The sequence below is a fragment of the Tetranychus urticae genome, chromosome 3 (genome assembly GCF_039701765.1).
Source record: "Tetranychus urticae isolate SD_2017Ah chromosome 3, NJAU_TeUrti_SD_1.0, whole genome shotgun sequence".
Classification (NCBI taxonomy): Eukaryota; Metazoa; Arthropoda; class Arachnida; order Trombidiformes; family Tetranychidae; genus Tetranychus; species Tetranychus urticae.
In genome coordinates, this window is record NC_142960.1 from 9,159,193 (window position 1) to 9,179,277 (window position 20,085).

General features: G+C 31.4%; 2 protein-coding genes and 2 long non-coding RNA genes across 9 annotated transcripts in view; 1 reads left to right on the forward strand and 3 right to left on the reverse strand.

The window, feature by feature from the left end:
• Positions 1-2,109: 2,109 nt before the first annotated feature.
• Positions 2,110-4,657, reverse strand: LOC149093315 (uncharacterized). The gene is made up of 2 exons (XR_016199725.1): positions 4,516-4,657; positions 2,110-4,235 (listed from the first exon to the last, which is right to left on the reverse strand). It is a non-coding gene; the product is annotated as an uncharacterized LOC149093315 (long non-coding RNA).
• A 57-nt stretch (positions 4,658-4,714) lies between these two features.
• Positions 4,715-9,730, forward strand: LOC107369384 (uncharacterized). 5 transcript variants are annotated; one of them, XR_001570298.3, is made up of 4 exons: positions 4,715-5,192; positions 5,285-5,638; positions 7,141-8,297; positions 8,407-9,730. It is a non-coding gene; the product is annotated as an uncharacterized LOC107369384 (long non-coding RNA). The 5 variants fall into 5 exon arrangements; XR_016199730.1 differs by having other exon boundaries at positions 4,719-5,192; positions 7,141-8,138; XR_016199731.1 differs by having other exon boundaries at positions 4,728-5,638; positions 7,141-7,512.
• A 144-nt stretch (positions 9,731-9,874) lies between these two features.
• Positions 9,875-12,868, reverse strand: LOC107369297 (DDB1- and CUL4-associated factor 17). 2 transcript variants are annotated; one of them, XM_015937259.3, is made up of 4 exons: positions 12,490-12,868; positions 12,095-12,388; positions 10,650-12,012; positions 9,875-10,585 (listed from the first exon to the last, which is right to left on the reverse strand). In XM_015937259.3, exons 1-3 carry the CDS (start codon positions 12,826-12,828, stop codon positions 11,107-11,109), a joined length of 1,539 nt encoding a protein of 512 aa, XP_015792745.1. In that variant the 5' UTR covers positions 12,829-12,868; the 3' UTR covers positions 9,875-10,585; positions 10,650-11,106. The 2 variants fall into 2 exon arrangements, with proteins under 2 accessions (XP_015792745.1, XP_089125122.1); XM_089268996.1 differs by having other exon boundaries at positions 9,875-10,602.
• Positions 12,869-13,262: 394 nt separating this feature from the next.
• The window catches only part of Nrx-1 (Neurexin 1), a 58,610-nt gene continuing 51,787 nt past the window's right edge, over positions 13,263-20,085 (reverse strand). The window contains exons 9-11 of the mRNA XM_015937186.3: positions 18,166-19,437; positions 14,538-15,142; positions 13,263-14,430 (exon numbers count right to left, since the gene is read on the reverse strand). Coding sequence (XP_015792672.2) covers positions 13,408-14,430; positions 14,538-15,142; positions 18,166-19,437 — 2,900 coding nt within the window. The 3' untranslated portion in view covers positions 13,263-13,407. The remainder of the gene's footprint in view (positions 14,431-14,537; positions 15,143-18,165; positions 19,438-20,085) is intronic.

Genomic DNA, 20,085 nt, shown 5'->3' on the forward strand with positions numbered 1-20,085 from the left:
TGTCCTGATTATTTTTGCTGGCGTTGAAGTTGTACATTTCGTATTTTTACCTTGGTTCAGCTGAAAGAAGAAAAAAAGGTTAAAATGATTGAAAAATAAATCGCAATTGATTGGTGATTAAAAAATGATAATCAATTTCGACAGGCTTGTCCAACAACTTACAACTTAGCAGCAAAAAAGTGTGAAGACACAAATCAAAATACTAAAAAATATAAAATTCATTAAACGAAACCAGAAAATCTTATTCAAAAGATTGAGGTGAAATGGGCAAATTAAGCGGAAGAAGCAAATTGGGATCTTGGAATGTCTAAATGTGATTTATTTGATCAACAGAATCAAATAGTTACTGATCATATCAAGGCCTTAAAATTTTAATAAATTTCAAATGATTTTTGGTCAACAGATGGACTTAACCTTTACTTGACTGCATATGAAGAGGTAAAGGGTGAGATACTGGCTTGAGGTAATATTCAGCATCTCGTTAATTTTAAATTGGTTAGTAAACTTGAAATCATTATGATATGAATTATACTTGGATTATGTTACTCTCAAATGTAATCATCAATAGAGAATAACTTGAAATCTTGATTAAATGGTTCATGTAATGGAACAGTTACCATTTAATTTGGATCATGTATTCTTGTTGATGGTAAAGTTACGTTTCTTGAGTAAAGTAACCTATCATGGAAAGTAATTAAAAGAAAATCTGAATAAAAGACTTATTTTGCTTGACATGAAATTTGAATGAATCAGAGCTTATTCAGAAAAGATGGTCAAATACCTGTTCACTTTTTTTTGGTGTATTGATTGATGAGAATCAAAACTATTGGCAAAAAATTGACCACAAATTAAACAGTTAATTTGTTTCCAAATGGAAACCAAGGTAATCTACCTTTTTAAATGTTTACGGTTAACCCAAATTCACTAAATTGTGTGGTGATTTTGAAAGAATGTTTAAATATTGTGATTCAAATTAACTAACATTTAAAATTATGCTTTGGCCCTAAAAATTGCTTTAAAGCAAATAACAATAAAGCAAAGGTCAATTTACATGGTTAACTAAACACTACCATAATGATATCCATTTGTTATTAGTTGATTATTTGTTAACAATTAATCAAATTTAGATTTACTCGTGGTAAAGTTGGCTGTAAAATGTAAACAGCTTTTTTCGAGATTCTCATAAATTCTTATCATCAACTTATTCATCATTTTTTATCACCATTAATACAATATTTACCTTGTTAACCATATCAAATTAATTGGAAGAGTAAACACATCACAGGAAGATGAGAAATATGTTGATTATTACATAAACCACTTTATAATTCAGTTGTTAGGGTAACTTTAATTTCACTTCCAGTTTAATAATAGCAGCGATAATTAACAATTAAACCATACCAATGAGTAATCATATCCCAAACCAACGTTCAACTCTAAACTAAGCAATAAAAGGGTAAAGATTAATAATACCAGACGAGAGAGGCTTCATAACTTATGTGTTAACTCACATGGAGGAAAATTGGTTACAGTTATTTTGTCATGTTGCTTCTTCAACGGCAAATTGTTCAACACTTATTAATTATCAGGCAAGATGATTGTAATATTAATGATGATGATAAATTATCAGTCAACTTATGAACAATGAAACAAGGTTAATTTAATTATTGTCACTGGTAAAAAAATTGAAGATCAAAAATAAGCAAAACCTAAAATAAAACGAGAGGGAAAATGAAAGCCAATTTTTAGCCAATTAGAAATGGTTAACCAATGGCGCGATAATGAAAATAGCAATTTTCCCATTTCTTCTTAATTTAATAGTGGACCAAATCAGTATGGATTGATTAATTACACAAATGACCATTTGTAGGCTATTAAAGTAATTTTATTTGAACATAAAAATTAGCCAGAATTTAAAGTAGCAATCAAGGTAAATCATGTTTCATTATTACCCACAATCTGTGGATACAGTTGACTTGCGGTTGAGTCAATTTAAAACATAATTTCTGGTTCAATGGGATTTACAGGTAAATCAAATTTCAAATGTAACTTGAAAGCCCAAAAATTGGGTTTCAAATAACCAAAGCAAACCAGATTTGTGAAAACAAGTGAAAAGTAATTGCATTTTTTATTTGATGATTTTTATTTGTGATCAAAAGGCAGTGAACAATTTAATGTACAATCAAATGTTCACAATGACAAATAAATATTAGAAAAAAAGACGTCGATTTGGGCAGTTCGCTTACAGTTGTTTGAATAATTATGAATTATAATCGTAATATTAATAAGAATAAAAAAGTGATAGTAAATTGAATAGAAGTGTAAAAAAATGCAAACAAAAAATGTTACATTTTGTCATTAAAATAACAAATTTTGTATCCTTTGATTGTTAAGGCGATTGTTGATTGTTGGTTCTTTCCATTGCATTCTTAATTAATTTCTTTATCATTGTGTGATGTGATGATCATGATGTTGATGATGATTTTTGATGATCTTTGGAATGAAAATGATTATTGATGTTGGTTTTGTTGTATTTGTTGATAGTTGTATGGTGTTGGTGATGATGATTAAGGCGATTGTGACCAAAACGTTTAATACCAAGATTGATGAGATAATTGATGATTTAGGAGAGGAAGAGAGCGAGATTGAATAATCAAAATTGATGATTACAATTGTAACAATAATTCACTGAACAAAATTTGAATGAAAAGATTATGAAAAATCAACATGTAAAAGGTTGCTTCAAATTAACATCCTTTTACTGTTGTCATAATCATAATTATAATATCATCATAATCATCATCATCATTCAAATATTTGAACAACTTTCCTTAAATCATCCAAGTAATAATTGATGTTAACACAATAAAAGTCTGACCATTTGTTATTAATGATAACAATTGAAACGATAATGAATTGAACAAAATACTTTGGTACTAAGCTTTCGAAGACTCATTTTGAATATAAAAAATGATAAAGTCAATTGAGACCTGCTCAGGAAATATGATGGCGATGATGATGATGATGATGATGATGAGGCTGATGGTGATGACAATGAATCTTTAGATGACTAGAGAAGACTCTTGAATGGATGTAGAAATGACGATTTCCTTGATTAACTTTGATTTTGTTCAAAGAAAACAAAAGCCAAGAAGTAATAAAAGTTTAACAGAATTGCTTGTTATTATTGTTGATCATCATCCTTAGCTTTTAGCAATAATCATCTTCTTCCTCATCACCTTTGGAATCCTCATCCTTTTTCATTTCTTTTCACATTTGGACACAATGAAAGAAACCATTGAAAAGGTGGGATTAAATGCAATCATAATTGACCATTTTTGTTGTTGATAATTTTGACCAGCCAAATCAAAACCACACAAAATGGATCAAAAGAAAAGGTCACTTGAATATGGAATTGATTCGCGATCATTATGATTGTCAATGTTTGTTGATGGCAAATGTTGTTGATTATGATGATGATTAATGTGATGCTGATGATAGTGGTTGTGGTGATGGCTTGATGGTTGATTGCAATTTGAGAGACTTGTGTCGATGAATATGGATAAATGCTTTGCTTAAAACTATCTTCCAAATAACAGTAAAGTAACCGCAAAAAAATGAGATAAACTATGATTCTAATTAACGCACTCTTACTATCTTGTCTTGATTCAAATCTAGTTTGTTAGAAAAGTGAAATCTTTGTGTAATGTTAACGAAATAAAAATGATTAAAAAAAGGTCTAATCTAAAGATCGTCAATTTTACTGTTAGCCAATGGAGCTCCTGTGCGAATCTCTTTGGCACCATTGTTGGTTGCATTGTTAATTGTTGCGGTCAATGGTCGACGATGATCCTTTCGTCGTAAAAATCGCCTTTTCAAGAACAACACAATAAAAACAACAACCACGATAAACACAATGATGGCCAAGATGATAAATATCATGCTAAACCAGAATCCAATGAAATGAAGCTCACACCAGAATCGCGATGGGAACCGTTTACAATCCGCTGTAACCTTAATCGTATGATCGGCATGTAGATAGCGATTCAAGTCACTAACACGATCAGATGGACAACGACGAGATAACTCATCCTGGAAACAATCATATAAACCCCAGTAAACACAACAATCAGTGGCCGTATTATTAGCGTAACCAAAACGAAATCGTATATCTCTTTCACATTCGGTCAATTGAAGACTGGACTGCACCACACATCCCGCTAAAAGTGGATTGGCTTTTATGGTGGTAACAGAATAGGTAAGTAAAACCATTAACGTATAAATAATAAACATGTTGAAAAATGATAAGAAGAGAAATAAAAACAAAGAACAAAAATTAAAAACTGAAATAAAATTATGGGGAAAAAAGTAGCAATAAAGAAACCAAACGAAACAAAAAAAAAGTGAATCAATCTTAATGAAAACGAATGAATGAATGAAATGAATTCACAATCATGTAACTCAACTTGAAATGAGTTGGCACACTAACTCCCTCTATCATGAGCATAAACTTACCATGAGGGTGTGTTGATAATCATGTTGATGGTAAACAATCAGAAACAATTAACAATTTGTTAACAGTAACACAAGCAACAAACATTAATAAGATCTTAAGCAAAATCACAAGTTGTCTTGTCCATTGTCGTCGCTAATGGTTACACAATGTAATGCCAATAAGAAAAGACGCTACCCTTTTTAAATTTTGTCGTTTTCTTAATTTTCTTTGCTTCTTTATTCACTAAACATTATTCAATTATTTTTAAATTAACAACCTTAATCACGAATGGCCAATTTAAATTGTATTAATTGTCTAGTTAAATAAAGTCAACTTTAAACCTCCATAGTGAATTAATTTAAATAATGACTCTCTTCAAACCAGATAGAGTAAAAAACCATTGGATTTTCAACCTGAAGTAACCTTTTTTGTGTTTTTATAAAAACATGCTGCTTAAACATAAATTGTTAACCTTTTAATGAACATTGGGCCTACCTTGGATTATCATATTATTATATTTCATTGATAAATAATGGCTTAATGTCAAAAAATACATTCAATTTTAATGTATAAGCGTTACAAATCAGCTTCCAAAAGTAGCGCTCAAAATAATCACACACCCTTAATATACAAACAACAACAACAACAACATGACTTCATTTCAATGTAACCAGTAAACAGTTTGTTGAAAAAAAAGGTATTTCAATGAATTGCTAAAGGATTTATAAACAGTTAAAAACGTCATTAACAACAACAACTTTCATCAATTGGTTTCCCCTTCAATTACAGCCTTGGCTTCATCATCATCAACTCTCTTCATCATCTCCCTTGTCATCAAAAACCAACCTACCGTAAGCTGGATATTTTGACAAAACTTCATCTTCACAACAAGACATTTTCAATTGAAAATTTTACTTCATTTTGTCCTAAATAAGATACTAAAGGTAACAGTTAACACAAAACTTTCTCCCAACAATCAACTGTAAATGAAATGAAAAACGTGTCATCCGTTAATGTTGACAACCGAGATATAAATACAAAAAAAAGACATGAAACTCAATCATCATGATCATGATCAGTTACCATCATCATCATCATCAACATAAACAACAACAACCAGTCAACAATATTAATCCATCAAAGGTACATACAATATCAGCATTTTTTACTCTACCTTCATTGAAAATTGTCAAACCATATTAACGCTCCGTAAGACAGCAGATTATCATCCAGAATCGTTTTTTGCTAATCAATTGATTACATCCATCATTGGATTAATCACTATTTTGACATTTGCAAGACTTGATCAACAGTTGACCAAAAGGTTGATCAAATTAAATCACAAAATCAAACCTTTTCTTCCTTTGCCTGTGAAGAGACATGAGATGCAAAACGATGCCTCAGTTTCCTCACTGATTCATCTTGGTTAAAGTGATTATCCTGAATGATGATTTAATTTGATTGATTTAAATTAAGCAAAAATTCAAAGAAAATGATTCACACGGTGAATCAGCTTAATTTAAGTTAAACTATTAAATTTATCAGGCCTCTACTGGTTACAGTTAGCAATAAATAGCGAAAAAAACCTTGGCCTAATAATTTACTCTTTTTTTTCTTAACAATTTAACGTTATTAATTTGAATTATCAATTTGTCTTCCTGTCTTAATTCATATTAGCTTCATTTTAGTCAACAAAATTTGTTGAAATTTAACTTTTTTTCCTTCCAAAAACCACTGAATTGGTTAAAGATCGTTGCTGCTGAAATTTTCTGGTTTCTAAACTCGTTTACACTCGTTTTATCTGCGTTAAATTGTTGAGCTTATTTTTAATCAACTGTTTTATATTTACTATTATTAACTAGTCTACGATTAGTGTACTTACACCAGTTAATTTTAGTCAAGCCAGCTTAATCCATTAATTCAATAATCAATCTTAAATCTGTCTTTAATTATCATGCACATTGTTATTGTCCTCTTGACTGGTTTGGTTAATTTCACATAAAAACTGTTCAGTAAGCAACAAAACCTTAACCATTATTGTCTTACTTGTTTTTTTTATTGTTGATTGAAAACCATTAAGATCAGGAATTGTAGGTTAAATCATAATTTAATGGTTAATTTTAATTATTTCAAGTGAAATGATAAAATACGACAAAACTTGAAAGGATATGAAAGGATTACAAGTGGAGTTGAAAATAATGAAAATAGAGAAGTCACAATTTATTAAATACTTGCTCGTTGTCAATGAAATTTTCATTTGATTCCCTTAAAATGATCAAATTTTTCATGGTTAATTTATATATTAACTATTTTCGCATCTTCCTGTTTGTCATCATCAGATTATTTTGTATTAACTTTGAAATACACTCACCAACTTGTCATACCAATGTTAACCTTGCCATACATGAAATCCCAATCAATTTGAATTATCCATAAACAATTTAAATTATTTCTGCTGAATTCAGCATTGATTATCCCTTGATAATCATCAACCATTTAGACACACAAACCAATACTTACAACTAATACATTAACCCAAACAATTTTGAAACCAGAAATAAATCATCTTTTACCCAATTTTTACCCAATTTTTTTTCTGAAAATTTTATGCTAATTTTACCTTTTTTACCTTATTTCCTCTTCAGGGTTTCAACTCATCTGCTGAATGTACCATCAGGATCATCAACACTAATTAACCAGTTAGATGACAAACTAGATGCATTTACCCTGTTGGGGTTAATTTTATTGACAGAGGACCGGATGGAAGAGGCCAAATACTCATGGTTAATGAAACCAAGAAGGGAATGATAATGATGACAACAATCATATTAACAATAATGAAAGTGATGGAACCCAATCCAAGGAAAAAGACACAAAAAGATATACAATAATGAGACTAATAACCTTAATTGTTATTTTCACCTCAAATTATTGTAGTCAACATGAAAAAGTCTCTCTCTCTCCATTTTGATCACATTCAACATTTGATTCGGAAGACAATACAATAAATACTAATTGTAATGACAATTGTAATAACAATAATCAAATTGTGTGATATACGTGTTTAACTAAATTAGTGTATGTAATATATTAATTACCATACACGTTACAACTGTTAGGCTTAGTTGTTGAATAATTAACTTGTTCACTCTCATTGATTTAAGGGATTTATGATCAATTGTAACCAACACTTACCATGCATAGCAAGGCATTTGTGTTGTAACTTGTATTGTAATAGTCACTCAAATAGCCATTGTTGGATGCATTGAAGAGTGAAAGTTACCTTTAATCATTTTTTATTTTGATTAACAAATGATCATTTCCCTGTAATCAGTTTATTGTTTCACCATCAATTGTTGTTGAACACATTTGTTTCATCCACACAATTTGATTATTGTTAAGTGTCAAATGTTCAGTTTATTGTCAGTTTTTTTGGTGTTACTTTCAATAAGTTGAAGGTGTTGTATGGGACAAACCAAAAGTAGGCCTAGCAGGTAGAGACTGAGGAAGGAAGATGATAAAGATGAGGAAGATGGCGAGGCCTAGGGATGTTCAGAACAGTTCATCTGTGACTAAACCTCTCTCACATTCACCTATTTCAAATTGAACATGATTGATGACAATTTGTAAACTAAAACCTTTGGTAAACCTTGAACGTGTTGTAATAATAAGCCTTAACTTCATTTATACTGATTAACACTGTTGAAATGTTATCAGGAAACAATGTTTCATGCTAAATATCATCAGAATTGTCAATAGCAATAACAATAGATGGATATAAACTTGTTTTTTTGATGTTAAGGTTTATTTTATTTTTTCATTCAATCAATACAAATGACTTCTTTTTATATCCTCATGTCAATTACAATCATCTAACTTTGTTTTTTTTTGCTTTCTACCTCAAACAACAGGTTCCATATTTAATACAATAATAATGATCATTCAATGGTTAATGGCTTCAATCAAACAATATTTTCTCAGGTCATCTTATCTTCCCATTCATCTTGGCATCATGAGCTTCTTGACCACTTCAACCTGACCTGACTATATTTTAATATTTCTCAAATCGCCATCTTCACCATCAACACTTTACGTCTTCCTTACTTTTGGCTAAAATTAAGGCACTTCTCACTGTTTTTACCTTGCAACCCAATTTCCAATTGACCTTGTTCAACTTTATACTATACCAACAAAACTGCATAATAGTGGTGATAATAACATTATTATCATTATTATATTTATCTTCCTGCTCTTCAGTGATGATTGGTATGCTGATTAATATGGACGTTACTTGATAAAACAAAAAACTGCTACTTGGAATCACTGTGATCACTTGTTTTAGGATGAACATCTCAAAGAGACTGGGATAACTTGTTTTTTTAGGCCTAACATTTAAGGTCACACTACTGACTGAGTTTGGCTTGAAACAATTAAGAAATGACTTTCCTCTCGCTTCTTCTTTCATCATCATCATCATCATATTCATTGTCTTATTATTGCTATCTGGTCCTCACTCGCTTCCATACACTTGGCTTCCCTCGGTGTTAATAAGGCTCATTACCTGTTGTTTATTGTCATTGGATAAGCAGGTAATAATCAAAGTAACCAACCGAGCAACAAGATGGAACCAAATCCCAATCCAAGCTAAATCGCGATACATTCATTCGGTAACCCATACAATCACAATCAAATGAGAAAAATTGAAAAATGCTAATCTTCAATTGAAAGCTTTCACTTTGAATCAACTTTGCATACAAACTTCAAAAAAAACCACTTTCATCTTCAATTGAGCTTCATTACATGTGCATCTACCTTTGTTTCATTTATTATAACCTAATAATGAAATACAACCTTGGAATTCTCATGAAACATTATTATGAACATCTCTCTATGCTGGAATTGATTGAAAGTTGTGAAAGATAAAAAAAAGGATTTATTATTTACACTCTCAACCTGTGAATTTGGTCTCTAACTTGCAATACAATGTAGCTTCAATCCTGATGATTTATTCAGTTGATGTTGATTACTCTGGTGTTACAATAGATAATTCATTTAAAGTTTGGTTTGAAAAGGTCATTAATTTATGTTAATTAACAGTTGACAATGTAATAAAATGTAATTAAGTAAGTGTTCATTTTATAGCCAACAAGATGAAAAAGCAACACTGTAAGCTTCAAATGATGGAAATTTAAACAGGTTGTAAGTAATAAATGAAACCACACGAAAGATATCAAACTATTAGTTATTGATTTAATTATGGCTTATTCACAATCTAAATGAAAGTTAAAATATCAACTGATTGGTTACATTGATTGTCCATAAACGGACTCAAATTAAACGCGTAAATATTAGAGAGATGACTTGGGTTGATAACCAGAATAGAGTATTTTAAGAGCGGAAATTTTAATTGATGATCTAAATAGATTAACAAATAGAAGTGTTTTGCTCAGTCTTTTTGGTTGATTGGGTGAAGCTGCAATTTTTTACATGAATGCTTCAATCTGGTTGTAATTACATGACTTAAGTTGATACGGAAAATGAGAAATATGATCTGAATTGGGTAAAAATTAAGGTTAAAACATTTTGAAAAAAAATTCACAGCGAATGCTAATCAATTTGTTTTCAAATTTTTTAACCTAACATGTTTCATTCATTGGGTTAGTACTAATGAAGTTGATTGAATAAAAGACAGGTTAGATGATCATTATTATAAGCTATTCTAGTTAATCAATCTGCTTGGTATCATTGTCAAGGTCATGTCAATCAAATTAACAGAGGATCATCATACAATTGTATTAAAGTAAATTACAAATCAACATGTGTTTTCAGGTTAAATGATTAAAACCAGCTTTTCCTCGCTCGTTTTCTTCTACAACCAATCGTATATTTTCATTTAAATCTTGTAGCACCATAAAGTGGATTTAGTCAGCTAGATTAAGCCAAAAGATTCAGTTTAAGCCTTTTATACTTTGATTAAGACTGTTGAGTATTGAATTCACGGGAAATGGCGAAATGGCTGGATTTGCAATATTTAATTTTGTCCTCCACTGCAGATAATTAAGCTGCTACTGTCTTTTGACTGACTTTGATCTGTAAATAATAAGAAACTATTATTAATTTATATTTAAGGTAATGAATAGCTTAAAAATCTTACCTGAGTTTTTGTATAGTCTAAGATTGAGATATCACCATTCTGAAGTTTTAACTGAAGTATGAGTACCAATCTAAGCCTTCTTATAAGCGAAAGAAAACGGTAATGTTTTCTTTGAAGTATTTGAGACCATTAAATAGCATTAAATTTGATCGTAAATTTCTAATTGTTTTATAATAGTCCATACCATTTCATTATTGATTTCATTTATGTATTTGTTGTGCGCAATTCTTAACCTTCAAAAATTTTAATGACTGTTAAGACACCAAAAAACGAGTAAATTGGCAAATGTACTTTATAAAGGCTTGTATTGAGACAACTATCACAATTGATTGGTCGTTAGGCAAATGGTTAGTGTGAAATAATTTAAAATTGACACATCATTGCAAGAATCGAGTCACAGTAAACTAATGGTAGCTCCAACGTGCGAGATATTTGTTCACAAATTTGAAAATATTGCTTAGATTTCGATTGGTAACCTTTCTAATCGATAACACATAGCTCTGCTTGGGCCAAATGAGTTGTTTTCGTTAATGAATAGTAAATCACGATCAGCCCAGAGATCATAGTCGTTTGATTCTTCAGCTTTAAAATTTAGAGGAAATTTTTTCAACAGCTGTCCATTAAAGTTGTCAAATAAGCACATCACAGGTGTGGTTGGTTTGTCAGATGAAAGGTCAACTCCAAGCACAAAAAAGATTTCTGTATCGACGTCATATACATGGGAGAAGAAGCTTTTGTACATATTGTCATTTTTCTTTGCTTTCCTTTGGTTTCTCATTCTCACTTGAAGATCGTCAAAAAATTCAGGTGGAGTTGGAGATAATTCACCTCGTCTGGTAAGAACATTGTTGATTATTTTATAAAATGCAAGTTTATGTGATTCAATTGAAATTATTCTATTTTCAACAGGGTCATCGTGAAACAATAATTTATTGTGCTCCTCCAAATAATTATCAAATGTAATTGAACCATTTATAACTGGAACTCGACCCTCTAAACGTTCCACATTAAAGGTGTCTCTTTGTCCAGGAGGAGAGTATATATAATGGAAAGGATTATAGCCAAATTCAATGCACGGGAAACAGGTTAAAATTGACAAAAGTAATCTTGGTTTAGTTTTAATAATTATATTGGTAGGAAATCCATGGCCATCTCTGCCTACAACCCTTGCCTCAGATCGCCAACATTCATCGCACCTTTCTTCGTTTGTACAGTGTTTATCAATATCAGTGTACCATTTGTAATTCTCGGGATCCAAAATGTCCGTTAGACTGTAGATATTAACGAATTGATCAGGAGGCTGAGGATTACTCAGAATCAGCATTCCTTCCGAAATGTTGGTACTTCTTTGTCTTTCAAAGATCTGAAAAAGGTTAAATTTTAAAGGAATTATTAATCTGAATAAATGTAATTCTATCAAAGTTATGGAAATAATTAAAACTTACATGGCACTCTATATCGAAACAAGCAATAAATTTAAGAGGCCAAATCGACATTAATATGTTGTAACTAATGACTCGTCCGTCTGTTTGAGCCATTAAATCAGTCGATTGTATGAGAATAGTTTCCATATATTTTTCCCATCCAATGTAAGTGAATTTGCATCTTTCCATAGAGCCAAGGTAGATTGTGTCGATAAGTTCACCAGTGTCAAAATCAATAACCAAAAGTTTATTGTGGTCATTTAAAATGAGTAACATGGGCCGATATTTAGACCGAGGAAGCATTGTAGGTGTATACTTTATGGAGATAAGAATTTGAGATAAGAATTAGAATGAATAACTCATTACAATGAAAAGAAGTCAAGCGAGTCAAGTGAAGCAAGTCAAACGATACTTACGATTGGCGATTTAATTGCAAGCACTCTATGGTCAGCTAACTTTAAACCTCTCACATATTGCTCGATAGAGTAGAGTCTAGTTGAGTCGTTGATCCTGTCTGAACGTAAATTGTAAACATGGCGACCATTGTGGACAAATAATTTGTCAAATCTCTGGAAAAATTTCCCACGTTGAATATGACTATAAACCAATCTAAAATAAAATTCATCAGCTTCAATCAACTTGCGAAAGAATTGTAAATTATAGCGGGTCAGGTTTTTCACACATCCAGTTTGACATTTTCGGATTAATTCAGTGACCTGGGGTGGTCGCAACAACGATAAACTGGGTTCTTGCATTTTGACTTGACTATGATCATTAATCGAACTTCACTAGAAAATTAAAAGTAACCTTTAACACAGAAACAACAGATTACAATTAAACTGGCGCGGTTACTATGACAATGACTTACACAAATTTTTCACCAACCAACGTGAGTTTTTGTTCACTATTCAAATGTTGAAATATTTTTCAACGTCAGGCTTTTAGATTGAATCATCGTTGAATGTCTATGATTGATTTAGTTTAAACTGAATCCCTTACTCAATATATTTGAAGACAAATCATCTTATTTCCAATGACATTTAGAAGGTAAGTTGAATTATTGCAACATTTTAAAGGCTTACCTAATCTCTTGATAATCAATGTACAGCTGCTAATTGAATGTTGCTTATCTAATTCAACTTTACCTCTAATCATTGTGATTATAAAAGTGAAAGATGATAAAGTATAATCAAGATTGAGAAAAATGATTTTTTATTACATAATATGTACACAATTAAACACTCTTGTTAAAAAAAATATATCATTATTTACAATTTTAATTTGATATGAAGAAAAGCAGCTTTTAAAACGTTTCTTTGTTAGTTCATCTCTAATCACACGTACCATTCCCTTGTATCTTTCTTTTTTGAGGCTTTAGCTGTTTCAACAGATATTATGTGCGATACATTTGATCGAGATGATCCGTGATAAATATTACCTTCAAGATCAGCATCACTTGAAAGCATTGTTGGCACGCCTGTAATTGGATTAAATTTCATTCTGTTTAAATCAGCACCAGCCATGGAATCATTTCCTGGTTGTCCTTTATAATAATGATCGTTTTGATATTTAATGTAAGAATAAAGGATCATAGGAGTAAGAATAACTATTATGACTAAGGTAACAGCAACGAAACCAATTAACCAGGCTGTTTTATCTGCACTAGAAGCGGTAGTTAAGGATGTTTTGGGTTTTGATTTGTCATAAGTACCAATGTTTGGATTACGTTTGTCGAGATCATTTGGAATATTTGGAATTTGTGGAATTGGAACTACATTAATAGGAGGTTTTCCAGTAGGTCGAGTGGGTGTCTGAGGCCTAGGTCGCATCGGCTGATATTGAATAGGAGGAAGGATTGGAATCTTTGGGAAGAGTGTAGATGGACTTGTAGTTGATGGAGTAGAAGGCTGATACCATCCGTAAGTTGATTTTTCAGGTTCTATCCATGGCGCGAGGCTAGTACTACTTTGAGGTACTCGTTCATATGTTTCTGAAATGCTTGTTACTTTTTCCGGACTCCCTAACTGGACAGTGGAACCATCTATTTGAGGTGTAAAGGACCTTGAAGTTGAGCTGGAACAATCTTCAGAGTTTGGATTGCATGGACGTACGATTGTTGGACTAGTTGATACAGTTGCCCAGCTTCCGATAGGTTCATTTGTCCATGTTGGTTTTTCACTAGACTCTACCAATTTCGGCGTTATCAGTTCATCTATTTCAGTTTCTTTGACGGTTTTGATTTCACAACCTTCGTCATCATCATCATTTTCGTCGAAACAATCACCAGACCCTTCCCCAGAAAATATTAGTGAGTCAGAATCTTCCTTATTTGATGAACTATTCTCCACAAGATTATCCTAAGAAAACAAACAAACAAACAAGAATTAGCATAAAAACTATCGATTTTTCTTGAGGTAAAATTAGACTATTATAAGACTGAATATGATTGATAATATGTATTTACCTCAGGTTTGAAGGATTCATTTGGTTTACTTTTAGATTCTTTACGGGGATTACCAGTAGATGTAACAAGTAGTACATCACCTTTAAATTCAATCCGAGGATCATTATCCATAGCTAAATCTAAAAGTCTGTAACCGTTGTATAATAATCCTGAGATAATTCCTGTAAATGGTTTTTCCAGATAATCTTTAACGGTATTCATTTTACCACCAATTTGAATCTTATGATGGCTATTGAAAACGGTAAGTTGTCTTCTTCCAGATGGTGCCTTTTTAACAACATTGTGATTATCAACCTGTAATGTTGAGTTAGACCCAGTTCGCGTGAATCGAACTAGATGCACTTTACCATCATTCACTTTAACATCTAATTGGCCAATATCGTGATCCTCTGTTCCTAGATTATAAACCATCAAGATGGTTCCATCAAATATTGACAGTTCCATATAATCAATACTTGAACCACTATCCACACGGAATAAGACACAATTGTCCGATTCCGTTGAAAAGGCAACTGAAAGATGATCATTTTTCGTGTCCAACTTTTTATCTGGAAAAGTAAACAATACCAAACCTCCTTTTGATCCCCACTGATACGAGGCACTTCCTGAATTAAGAGATAATTAAATACGATAAAATTAGCTCAGCAAATTAAAAGAACTTGGCAATTTCACGAGTCAATTGAATCAGAATCAATAAAGATAAATAACAACAAACTAATTCAAATCAAAAATATCGGTAAATTATAATACTTAGACCACTAGATGGCGCCACAGTATGGGCACCAAATAAATTTATTTTCATATCTTTAATGATTTGAGTTTGAATTTAATTAATTTCATTACAAATAAGTAAATTTACATTCTATTTTTGCCTGATATCAATAATGCAAGTCTGAACTACAACTCATGTCCATAATTCAAACGATTCTCGAATCCATCGACTACCTATCCTGAAAAACCTCATCTACCTTCAGCTTCAAACAATTTCAGACAAAGCTTATTATTTCTCAAATTGATAATCTCAAAGTGAAAATGGTTATTAATCATTGATTAACTGCGCTTCTGGACAATTCAACAACTAAAAACACACACTCAAAGCATCTGTAAATCTTGGAGTTGATAAGTTCGTTATGAAATGATCTTTGATCTAGAGCTTGTTACAAAGCTAATGCTCAAAATACGTTTCAAAACGATCAGTGAAAATGGCTACAAAATTGAGATGGTCAACTTAAGCAATTAAAAGGTGACTATTGTAAAATTGATAGATTGCATTGAATTTAGAGTAAATTGGAAATGAAAAGTCTCGACAAAATGATACAAAATTTTCCACTTTAACCATCTTCAACAGTAATCTTGTTGGCAAGTCACTTTTAAGGTGAAAAAAGGAGAAACAATGTCTACCTTTTACTTTCAAAGATATCATTATATTAGTTGATTCACAATTACATTAACATTAAAAGTTGAAGCAAACTGAGAAACAAGAAAAAATCTTATTTTGTTGACTATTTCTTTGTCTTTGAAAGCAAAAGCAAAGTAAACCAAGTTAATAATACAAAAATGTTATTACATGAGAAGAAGAATCAATTCTGGATTTTGAAGAATTGTAAAGTTATCATTTTTTTCTCTTATTTTCAACTTTATTTTCGTCTTATGTTGTTGATTTTTTTCCCTTTGTCTTGCTTATGTCTTTGAATTAAATCAAAGAATCAATTCTGTCAACATGGAAACAAAAAAAGAATCGCAGTTACAAAGGCTTTTCGGGAAACTGAAGGCAGAAACAATCAATCAAACTTACATCATACAGTTTCTTTACCTTAACTGTGATCAATTTTTGTAGCCAGTAACAATAAAATGAGCAACTTGATGAAATTGTAAGAGTAAATTGAAAAAAAATTTAAACTATTATCTATGAGAAAAGGTTAATTTGATTGAAACAATTGGTGGAATGACGAGAGTCTCAAAAGACTAATTTATACCTCATGTTGGTGATGTCAGTAATCAATGAATTTTTACATCAATTGAAATGGAAACTAGTTGTGAATATATCAAAATGAATTAGATTATTTTGGGTGCATTAAGAAAATTGAAACTCAATTTAAAATCAATTTAACTGTTGAAGGTTTGACAAAAAAGTAACGATAAATCATTTAGAAATTTAAAATATAATCAACGGAAAAATTACATTAAAAAGCTGATGAAAATGACAAGGAAAAGCAATTTTTATGAGCAAAAAGATGAAGATTTAAGTTGATTTAAATGATGGAACACTTTGAATATTGTTTTAAACCATTTTGATGATTATCTCAACTAAATTACCAGCAATGTAAGTTGAAGGTTGACATTCAAAATTAAAGCTGCAAAGTAAATTTTTACAGTTTAACGATTTAATTAACTGTATTGTCAAACAGTTGTAATGATTGTGATGAAACAAGGTTAAATTGCAATTGAGATTTGAATAGTTTCTTGATTGCATCTCATTTAGTGTAGAGTTAAGTGATGCAAATTAATTTAAAATAATCTAAGGTATTAGATGGCAAGAAGAGAGCTAAAAAAAGCTAACAAATAATCAGGTTCATTGAAGCTCAGTTGAATTGGGTAAACAAACCAACAATTTCACTTTTCATGTTTAATTATTAATTTTTTTCAATCCTACAATGCAATCATCAGTGGTTAATGGATTGAAATTATTAAAATACATTTCAAACCATAACCATAAAGCTGACAAATGTAAAGTTAACTCTTGTCGTTTTATTTTAAACGATTGACACCAAAATTTGATTCCAATGAGTATAAAGCTAAATGCTTTCTGACAGATGAGATATTTATGTATCAAGACCTTTGTGTTTCATCAACATCATCATCATCATCATCATCAACAGCAATCATCTTCAAAGTCATTCACTAGTTTCCTATAACTCTTTTGTTGACAATGAATCGTCATGACGAGAACTAATCTAGCAACCTAAATATCATGTTATTTGCTTTAACCATTTCGATCGTTTCTTTTAGATTACATTCCATCAGAATGGACATGATAAAGGTTAAATACATATTATTTTGACCAATGGCTAGTTATATGTGTGTGGATGTTGGAAGGGATGAGAAGAGTAGACAGATAGGTAGACAGATTGATCAAGAGAGAAGTCAACAAGAAGCGAATAGTCAAAGAGCTTTTACATCATTTATACATGAGTTTGACATTGAAATGGATTCGTTGATAAACTTCAATCAACATTTTTTTCTCTGCCATCTTCTTCTTTTCGCTTTGCCTGATAAATCTCCAAAAAGTTGAATTGAAAGGTTATCTTGATTTTTGTGTCACTCATTTGAAATAAAAGGAAACGGTCAGCAAAGTAAAAATCAGATTTGTGTACAACAATTGAATGATTGTCTTTGATACTCCTGATGTTTTAGACTTTTCCAGCTTTAACTTGAATGGTAACCTCAATGTCACTTTGAGAAATCATTTATATATTTAGAAGTGTAGTCAATTAATTGTGAACCAGGAAAAAAAACGAAGAGATGAATTAATAAAGGTAAGGACAACTTGAGAAGACATTTGTGTGTATCATTGCTGTGTGAACAAGCAATAGTGTGACAGTGTAAAATGTAAATACGATTAACTTACCAAGAGATTGTGAACATTTTGATGATGATGATTGATTATCATCACATGAACAATCCTCAGATGGTATACAGTTTACAGGGGAACCAAGAGCAACTAATGAATCACATGAACCATCCTCTTTGCCTGGTAAACATTCAACTGATCCCTCACCAGAACAGCCTTTAGATACCAAGGTTGACCTTACAACTGCATCAGTTCCAGTAGGGTCAATGGTTTCACCATTAAAATCTAATGAGGCCAAGCAACCTTCAAATCCATGACTGGAGACAACCAATGAAGGTAAAGTAGAATAGGCATCTGAAGGTAATCCTCCTAAGTAGAGTAATCCAGTTAGGTCAAGATGGAGATTTGGTCCATTATTGGTAAATGAAGAAACCATATCATCAACCATTAAAGTATGCTGACCAAGAGAGGGTCGACCCACAGCCACTGAGTGCCATTGGCCATCGTTAAGTGAATATCGAGTTGATGATTTCAGTCGCCTTTGTCCATCGCCCATATTGAAAGTGTAATGAAGTTGACCTGCAACCAATTCAATGGCAATAAAATCTTCATCTTTACCACCGTTATATAAAATTAAACCATTGGGCAAGGTTGTTTTAAATTGAAAATAAAGAGCCATTGTTGAATATGCTTTCAACTGAGGTAAACCAATGTAGGTACGCCTTGATTTAAAGGTGATTGGACGATGAATGGACCCGTCTTTTTTGCCATAAGTTGCTGTTACAGTAAAATTAAGGTCAATCTTTTGTTTAGAAAGTTCAATAAAATCATTTCCATTAAGGATTAAATTATGAATTGAGCCAATAAAGTTAGGAGTTTCATTTTGTTTACCACTTGCATTAATTAAATTGGTTGGTCGAACAGTACCAGGCCTTAAATCAATGTAAGATCCAATTACCAGGTAAGAGTAATGTAAATCAATTAATTGACCGGTAAGCTCAGTTATCACATTTTCAGAATCACATTTAACCTCCAAACTGGGTCCTCGACGGTGAAGACGAATGGTATGCCAGCGATCATTCCCCAGCGAGCTACCAATATAAGTAACCTTATTCCCTTCACCTAGGTTGATTGTCACCTTAAGACGTCCACCCTCCAAAGAGATGATTAAATAAGATGTCCATCGATCAGTTGTTGAAGCCATGAACAAAAAACTGGTTGATATAGATGTTTTAAAGCGAAGGTTAAGATCCTCTGATTGAGTTATTGCCTCTTCACCGAGATCGATTAACATGTAATCCTCTCCATTGAAGTTTAATGTTGTGGCATCTAACGTTGTAAATGGCAATCCATTGGATTAAAGGTTGAAAGTATAGCAGGTAGTGAACATGGAAAGAAAGAAAAGATTGTTAATTAATAAGATTAATCGTTGAATACAGAAAATTTACTTTTCTCATTTTAATAACATTGAACCACATGAGACGATCTCTCTCAACATTGAACTATGAGACAACATTAACAAAATGCAAAACCATTAAATGATCACTTGTGTATCAGTCATGGGACAATCTGTTAACAAAATGTCGGACTAATTGAATAAACAAAGACAGTCTGGCTTAATGGTTAAACTTGAACTGTGATTGGTGAACAAAAATTGGTTAATTAAAAATTAGCAACAGAAATAAGTTGCAAAAATTGAAGTTAAATGAGTCACATTTCAAAATTGCGGTTAGATTTGAAGAGCTGATAAGATGCTGTTGTGTCGATGAACAGTTTTAACACGGCGAAAGCAAGTCTATTAAATATATCTTTTGGTTACAAGGGTACCATTTGATCAAGATTAATGTTCATTTATATCTGAATTCAATCAATGTCTGCCAAGAAGACAGACTCTTTTGAATTAATCAGTTAACCAACAGTTTGCGACTCATCATATAATCAGAAATTTCATCTTCTGTTTCATTTTATTCTCCTCTT